This window comes from Pistacia vera, unplaced genomic scaffold (genome assembly GCF_008641045.1).
Source record: "Pistacia vera cultivar Batoury unplaced genomic scaffold, PisVer_v2 Contig720, whole genome shotgun sequence".
NCBI classification, from domain to species: Eukaryota; Viridiplantae; Streptophyta; class Magnoliopsida; order Sapindales; family Anacardiaceae; genus Pistacia; species Pistacia vera.
This window is the reverse complement of record NW_022196580.1, coordinates 389,341-398,441: the sequence shown is the minus strand read 5'-3', so window position 1 is coordinate 398,441 and position 9,101 is coordinate 389,341. Positions and strand designations below refer to the sequence as shown.

Here is a 9,101-nt window from a genome sequence, read left to right as displayed (position 1 = left end):
AATGTCAAGATATCATGATATGTTATTTATTGTCAAATTAATATCTAAAAAATTAGAATATTATAAGATCTAATGTTTCAGAAATTTGAACGGTGTATTAGTAACGTTACTAATGTGATTATAAAAGGGGAGAAACAAAAGAATTAATTCAAACAAAGTTAGGCAAAGGAGCATGGCCTATTTAATAACTGTGAAAATGATTTTGACTGAATCAAAAAAATAGAACGAACATTCCTTATGAAAGAATGATTGTTGTTCACAGAAAGAATGGTTATTCCTTATGAATGACCAATCGTTTCTCACGGAAAGAATGGTCATTCCTTATGAATGACCAATCATTCTTTATGTAAAGAATAGTCATTCTTTTCATAAAAAATTGGTTGTTCTAGGAAGAAGAAGAGAAAGAAGGAATAACGTTGTTCCAAGAAGAAGAAGAAGAAGAACGAAATTGAAGAAGAGAATTGACAGGAGAGAAACAAGGTAAGGAACAAGGTTGTTCCTTCATAAGGATGAAAGAATAGCTATTCCGATCGTTCCTTCTGAAGGAACGATCATTTGTTTCTTGTAGTGTCTTGGGTGTGGTGGGAGCTGACGTGACACTGTCAATCTGCTAACACGTCAAGGTTGTTAAAGAAGGTTGTGATATTATATTATAAATGTAGCATTTTTCATAAGAAATATGCATGGGAGATATGGATCATTCATTATACCACTTATTTCAACAAACATAATAATTTGCTTTTTTTTTTTTTTCTCTTTTCTTTTCTTTTTTAACCAAAGTATCTGAGTCAATTTTTGCGCAAATCGACTAATCTTTATAGCTTTCCACTTAAGTCGGATATATGCTCAAATAGAGAATTGAACCTAAGACCGTGTGTCTATCTATATTTTACACTATCATCAATTCGTCATAATCATTTGGGCTACCTACGAATGGATTGATTTCCTTTTCTTTCAATAATAGATTTTCTAAAGAGATATTTGTGTACACTGATTTCTGTAAATAATGTACACTATCAAAATAAGTTGAAAGAATCACCTTTTTAAAAACATCAATATCTATTTTAATATTGGTTGAAAATTTACTACGGACTTTACATATGATGTTAGTGAGATGGCTTCCTCATTAACACTTAATCACCTTAAATTTTTATTTTAATAGTAGATAATGGTCAATATTGTTTACCCATACGTTCTCAACCCTTAAGACGAAAACTAAAAATGACAACTCAAGTACTTAGATTTGACATTAACACTTAGCAATTGACATTAACACTTAGCGATATTTAATGAGTTAAGTACATTTTAGTCCAAATGGTTTGGGATAAGTAAAGTTCGACCCAAAAGAGTCATAAAGTGACACTTGGGTCCATATATATTAACTGCCTAAACTACATAAGGTTAATTTAGTATTTCATTTTGGTCATCAAGTAATAAACACAATGATAAACATAGTGACTAAAGTTAGGGATGGGCACGGGTCGGTCGAGGGTAGGCACCCATGTCTTCGAGCCCAGCCCAAGGGCCCAAGAGGATTCCTCAAACCCGGCTCGTCCTCGAGACAAAGATGTAAGGGAATCCCTGAGCCTGGCCCGCAGAGAATTCGGGGATTGTATGATTATGGTTTTACTTTTACTCTATATATTTTTAAACCCAAACATTTTATTTGCAAGAATATATATAACATATATATTAACATTCACATATATATTAGGAAATTATATTTATATGTTATAATAATATTATGTACACCTTGATAATTGATTCTAATTCCATGATTACACACCCACGACACTTCCTCTCCAAAACCCCCAACAAAGCCGATCCTGTTTGCCCGCCGAACGTCGCTAATCACTACTTCCTTTCCTAGCGTTTTTTGCTTGATTGATGATTTGGGTGTAATTGTTTGGAGTTGTTTTGTTGGAAATCAACTAGTGAAGTTGGTTTAGAAGTGTTTGTGGTTGTGTGTAATTGTTTTTCCAGTCGTTGGAATCAAAGGTGGCGAATGAGAAAGAAGGGTAATTTTGTCTTTACACTATTTATACCATGTGACATAACAAATTTTTCTAACAAAACATAAAGGTGGGTTGGAAAAGTGTTGTTCTGAAAATTGATGGGTGGAAAAAGTGGCATTTTGAAACTCAACGTGTCATTAGACAAAACCTTGGGTGGGAAAAAGTCGTTTACTCTATTTTAAAATCTCCTTTTAAACCCATTTAATATCAAAATTACCCGTTTAGACATAAATATGTTTTTTCTTTACACCCCATTTTTCTAATTTTTAGTTCATCTAGATTAATAGACTTAAATCATTTCCTTATTTTATTTTCTAAATTTATAAAGATCCATTGACATATGGCAATTATAATATTAGATAGTAAATATCTATGCATTTAATTTTGTTTTTTTTCCTCGTAAGTGTCCTAAACCCAAGATTTTATCTTCTTAATTACCATATAAGTTTTCTATATTTTCTATACTTCTTCTGTCAACAAACGGTTAAGTAAAGAATTATGTATTCCTAAAAAAAATTCCAATAATTATAAAAAAACTCTACCATGATAAATATAATCCGCTAAATTAAAAATTTACCTTTTTTTTTTTTTTTTTAAGCAATTTGAAGAATAAACTATGAGTTTTTTAAAAGTTGTGAAAAATAATAGATAAAGGGAAAATATATAATAAAAGGCTTTTACCCATTTGAGGTTTGGGCCTCTAATGAAAGCTTAACTTGAGAGCCCATATCATAAGAAAGTCCAGAACTTTCTAGCAAGCCAGGAAATTAAGAACTTCGCGAATTTACCAGAAGGCCCCAGGGGCTTCATTAACTAAACAGAAGAGATTGCGCGCGTAAATACCAGAATTTTCCATTATTCTTAATAAAAACCCCAACGCACTTCCGTTTTAGACCATCAAAGACTATTCTTCAAAGTTGAAGCTTCAAACTCAGCAATCAAAACTAGTACTCTCGCACTGCCAGATACCATATGGCACTGATTCCGAGCTTCTTGGGCAACCAGCGCAGCAGCATCTTCGATCCCTTCTCTCTGGATGTTTGGGATCCATTTAAGGACTTTTCTTCACTCTCCACTCGTTTCCCTCAAGAAACCTCTGCTATTGTCAACACCCGGATAGACTGGAGGGAAACCCCGGAGGCTCACGTGTTCAAGGCCGATCTTCCTGGGCTCAAGAAAGAAGAAGTGAAGGTGGAGATCGAAGATGAGAGGATGCTTCAGATTAGCGGAGAGAGGAATATAGAGAAGGAAGACAAGAACGACACATGGCATCGTGTGGAACGGAGTAGTGGGAAATTCTCCAGGAGGTTTAAGCTACCAGAGAATGTGAAGATGGATCAAATCAAGGCTTCTATGGAGAATGGAGTTTTGACCGTTACTGTTCCTAAAGTTGAGGTTAAGAAACCTGACGTCAAGGCTATTCAAATCTCTGGTTAAAACACTGAATGTTCTGTTTAGAACAATGCTATGGATATGGATTGTCTATATAAAATTAATGTGAATGCAAGGGAGTTTTGCTAAGAATTAATAATGTAACTCGTCGTAATGATATGTCAAGAACTCAATAACGTGCTATGTATTGTAAAAATAGTATGTTAAACAATTATCGTATTATAATATCTAAGGTTTTCAGTAATTTGAAGGTTGTATTAATATTTAATAATGTTATTTATAAACCTTGATGACCTTATGAATTATAGGGATCTTACTTGATTGTAGATAATAGTCTATACTAATTTTTCTAATGTTACCCAAAGTTCCAGAATTTGCCGTCGCTATCTCAGCCCCGCTTTTCATCTTCAAACCCTAAAATTTGCCCAAGCTAAAATCCAACACTTTATGGTATCTCCAATTCCTTTCAACTATATTTCCCTCTATGAATCGGGTCTTCTCTCTAGCTTTAAGGTTGGTTTGGTTTTTAATGTATTTTGCTTTTTTTTTCTTTTTTTTTTTTTTTTTTTAATGTTTGGTTGCTTAGAAAAAATGCAAAAAAGTGAAGATTTTTTAAGCTTATGGGTTTTGTAATTTGGGCGATGAGAATACTGGAAGTAGAAAGATTAGTTTTTAAAATGTTTAGTTCCCGTTTGGTAGCTGAGAAAGTGACGAAAAGTGGGAGGACGCAACGGGAAACGGCATTTTGTGTTGAACCTTAGCTGTTGTTTGATCTGGGTCTTATTCAATGTTAACTAATAGAATATAACAATTCGGGGAGGGAATGGATACATCTAACGGGGACGGGGAATGGGAAATCCGGCCCCGCCCCGTCGTTTTGTTGAACCCACGAAACAAGCCTATGGGCCACATGGGTTATTAAGAGTTTATGTTATAGGTTTGTATTTTCACTTTTGCATGTAAACTGTTTGACAAAATGCATAACTAACCGATGGGATTGCGTTTGAAGTGTTTTTTTTTTTTTTTTTTTTTCCCTTGATAGTGATTCTCTCTCTGTGGTACCACTTGTCGTAAGATGCCCAGTTTGTGTAAAATGTTGAATCATAAGTGGAAACTGTTGAAGATTGTTGATTCTTTATTACACAATCTAGTGCTTGAATAATTTGTGAACTGTTGTGGTGTTATTGATTAGACTTTGTAACAAAATGTATAGTTTAATGCTTTTCAAAAGTTATTTGCCTGGTAATTGTATGTATAATATGGATATGGCACACTTGTCTTGGGTTTACATTTTTTTTCCTGTAAATTAGTACTTCTTTAATTCCTGGTTGCTTTCTTGTTCTGACATTAGAATGTCTGATCTTGAATACCAGAACAAGTTCTTATGAGAACAATGCTGCCTAGACGAATTCAAAGCCTTGTGAATTTGCATGATTTGATTATGCAAAATTCTAATGCAAACATTATTGGTATAAATAAGTTAAAGCATCCATGTGGTATGTACTCTACTGGATCGATCCGCACAGAGTTCCCAAGGAAGCTAAAGAAAAATGAGCGGAAACCATTGGTCACAAGTATTAATGAACTTAAGCGTTTAGCTAGAAGGGAAAAGAAACAGCGGCAGATGGTGAAAGAGAAGATTCTACGGCCTCCAGAAAATGGATTATTGGTCAAGGAATTGATACCAATTGCTCATGAAGTTTATGCAGCCAGANCTTGATAGTGATTCTCTGTGGTACCACTTGTCGTAAGATGCCCAGTTTGTGTAAAATGTTGAATCATAAGTGGATACTCTTGAAGATTGTTGATTCTTTTTTACACAATGTAGTGCTCGAATAATTTGTGAATGGTTGTGGTGTTATTGATTAGACTTTGTAACAAAATGATTTCTTAAGCATATGAAATTAGTTTAATGCTTTTCAAAAGTTATTTGCCTGGTAATTGTATGTATAATATGGAATCTTTTTTTTTTTTTTGGCCCTTGACATAAGTGATATAGATTTTCGCATTTCATCCAAAATTTGGGCCAGAATTTGACTTTTGACTCTTCCCTGCAGTGCCAAAATATACTCAGTGTCTTAGATTACTCTAGACCCCTTCTTGTTGCTATTATCTTTTATTAATGACTTTGATAAAATCTACCTCTTCATTTTTTTCCCAATCTGATTCTCTAGCCGAGTGAAATTGGATAGAGTTATGTCCTCGTTGTTTCAATGTTTTGTCATCTGGCTTAACGAATGTAGTTCAATGAAGGCATACTGTTTTTCTGACATCCATCCAGATGTTGCTGTTAGAGGTATGGAGGCATGGGAGAGAATGCGGTCAGGACCATCCAAACTCATGCAGAAGTATGCTGTCCAAACCTGTGGATACTGTTCAGAGGTCCAAGTGGGGCCTAAGGGTCACAGAGTGAGGAATTGCCAAGCTTACAAGCACCAGATGAGGGATGGGCAACATGCATGGCAGGAGGCAACAGTTGATGATTTGGTTCCTCCAGTATATGTATGGCATGTTCAGGATCTAACAAGTGGCAAACAATTGGTTAATGATTTGAAGAGATACTATGGTATGTTGCCTGCTGTAGTGGAACTGTTTGCTCAGGCTGGTGCAAAAGTAACTGATGATTATGCTGGCATAATGAGGGAAGATGTTGCAGTGCCTGAGTTGGATGAAGAAAAGTGGGTTGTATGTGCAAGTGAAGGAGATAAGTTGAAGAAATGTCAGTCCAAACTCTTGTTAATTATGTCAATAAAGACAAAGAGGAGTGGATAATTGATTTAGGTTGTTCACACCATGTAACCAGAAATGACACATTGTTCTCAGAAATGCGTCAACACCATGGATAGCGGGTTATTGTTACTACAAATAACTCAACCTATCTGGTAGCAAAAGAAGGTGTTGTGACAATCGATGTTGCTGATGATACAAGAACTAGTAGTGTTAAGTTGAATGATGTTTATCATGTTCCAGGTTTGAAGAAAAATTTAGTTTCAGTTTCTCAAATTGCTGATTCTAGAAAATATGTTTTGTTTGGTCCAAATGATGTGAAGGTGCTTGATAATGTGAAAGATATATCTGCTGATGTTATTCTTACTGATGAGAAGAAAGGTTCTCTGTTCATTATGTCAGCAAGTGAAGCCTATGTAAAGAAAACAAGCCAAATCAATAGTGCCACAATTTGGCATGCTTGGTTGGGTCATGTAGGCTACTAAATGTTGCAACAGATTTCTTCTAAAAAGTTGATAGATGACATACTGACTTTGAAGTATGTACGTGAGAATGTGATTTGTCAAGGTTGCCAATATGGCAAATCACATCGTCTTCCTTTCAAAAGTTCATCAAATCGCAAATCCACCTTATCTGAATTGGTTCATACAAACTTGATGGGACCAACGAGAGCACCAAGCTGTAGCAAACATTGTTATGTTATGGTATTGGTGGATGATCACTCACGGTTCACTTGGGTGAAATTTTTGAAAGAGAAGAGTGAAGCATTATCCAAGTTTATGGAATTCAAGGATGTTGTTGAAAAGAATTTCAGGAAGAAAATAAAATGTATGCGGAGTGATATTCTTTAAATTTTGTGATGACAACGGTATTCTTCATCAAATGACATGTCTAGATACCCCTCAGCAGAATGGAGTTGTAGAAAGGAAACTTGGTCATATATCTTGCTTCAGTTTGTCTTTCATGGTTGCATGAGAAGAATCTTCTTCAGGAGCTTTGGGCAAAAGCTATTCAGTGTGCATGTCATGTGATAAATAGGTTACCTTCGTGGCCAGGTACACAAAAATCTCCTTTTGAGATTTTATATGGTGAAAAACCAAATGTGAATTATTTTCGGGTATTTGGTTCTATTTGTTATGTTCATGTTCCTATATCTAATCGATCCAAAATTGACTCGAAAGCAAAGAAATGTGTATTTTTTGGCTATGACTCTTATAGTAAGGGTTGGAGGTGTGTGGATCCAAGAACAAATAAATTTGTTACTTCCAGAGATGTGGTGTTTGATGAAGTATCATCTCTATGTTTTGCTCAAAAGCCCGTGGTAAAAAATATTGCTCTTGATGATGATCAAGACAACTTTGAGCCTCTATCTCCTAAAATTAATCTGCAAGCACCTAGCAATGATGAAACAAAAAATGAATCTCCAAGGTAGAATATTCAAAGACCAGAAGATGGTGAGAAACAAAGCAGTGAGAAGATCAACAAGGGAGACAAGGCAGCCAGATTATCTCAAAGATTATGAGGTACAACTTAATCATTGCACAGTGACCTCATGTTTCTTTATAGGAGCTTTAAGTGCAGAAGAACCAGCAAGCTATGAGGAAGCCAAAGACTGTCTAAAATGGGAAAGAGTAATGCAAGAAGAAATTGAAGCATTACACAAAAATGAGACATGGGAGTTAGTACCCAAACCAGAAAATTCTAAGCCAGTCACTTTCAGATGGGTTTATTGGTTGAAGAAAAAATCAGATGGGACGATTGATAGGTTGAAAGCTTGTTTAGTTGCCCGTGGTTTTTCTCAAAGCTATGGATTAGACTACGAGGAGAGTTTTAGTCCAATAGCAAAGATGGTGATGATGAGATCAATTTTTTCGCTTGCTGCTTTTAAAGATTGGAAGTTGTGGCAACTTGATGTAAATAATGCATTTCTTTATGGAGAGTTGGATCGTGAAGCATTTATGGAGCAATCCCAAGGTTTTGTCTCTAAGTAATTTCCACATCATGTATGCCGGTTAAAGAAAGCACTCTACGGTCTAAAACAAGCGGCGCGTGCTTGGTATGGTAAAGTTGCTCAATATCTCATCTTTTGTGGCTTTAAAGTTTCTAATTCAGATTCTAGTTTGTTCATAAAATTAGAATCAAATATGCATCTGTTGGTATTATTAAATGTTGATGATATGATAATAACATGATATAATGAATCAGAAATTTCTCATTTAAGGAATAATTTATCTGTGTGTTTTGAGATGAAAAATCTGGGAGAGATTGGATGTTTCCTTGGTCTAAAAGTAGAAAAATCAGATCAAGGTTATTTTGTTTCTCAAAAAGGATATGCAAAAGGTCTCTTGGAGTGTTTTGGCATGGGGGAGTCAAAAGAAATGGCTACTCCTATGGAGTCATATCTCAAGTTGAAGAAAGATGAAGGGAAGCTGTTGAAGGATGCTAAAAAGTTCTGACAACTTGTTGGAAGCTTAATATATTTAACCATCACAAGGCCAGAAATTTAATATTCTGTTGGTGTTGTTTCACAGTTTATGCAAGATCCAAGAACTCCTCATTTAGATGCGACAAAAAGAATTTTACGTTATATAAAAGGATCTCTCAATCATGGCCTTTTATATAAGAGATGTAATAATTTTTTGTTGAGTGGATTCATTGATGCAAATTGGGCTGGAGATACACATGATCGTCGCTCAACTTCAGGTTATTGTTTTAACACTGGTTCAACTGTGATTTCCTGGTGTAGCAAGAAGCAATTTGTTGTTGCTTTGTCTAGCACTGAAGCTGAATATGTGGCAACAACCATGGCTGCACAAGAATGCATTTGGTTGAAGGGGTTGATCGGAGACATGCTATGCAAAGTTAACTATGTTGTGTAGATCAATGGTGACAATGAAAGTGCTATCAAACTTGCATCAAATCCAGTTTTCCATACGCGAACAAAGCATATTGAGGTCTAGCATCATT

At 35.2% G+C, this 9,101-nt stretch overlaps 1 protein-coding gene across 1 annotated transcript; it reads left to right on the top strand.

Annotated features, from left to right (window-relative positions):
* The first annotated feature begins 2,987 nt into the window (after nt 1-2,987).
* On the top strand, nt 2,988-3,568 carry LOC116114718 (18.2 kDa class I heat shock protein-like). The gene has a single exon (XM_031400847.1). It carries the CDS (start codon nt 2,988-2,990, stop codon nt 3,450-3,452), a length of 465 nt encoding a protein of 154 aa, XP_031256707.1. The 3' UTR covers nt 3,453-3,568.
* Nucleotides 3,569-9,101: the final 5,533 nt, after the last annotated feature.

Excerpts from the sequence above, each read along its gene's own strand:
- LOC116114718 (XM_031400847.1), top strand. The coding sequence starts at position 2,988 with ATGGCACTGATTCCGAGCTTCTTGGGCAACCAGCGCAGCAGCATCTTC.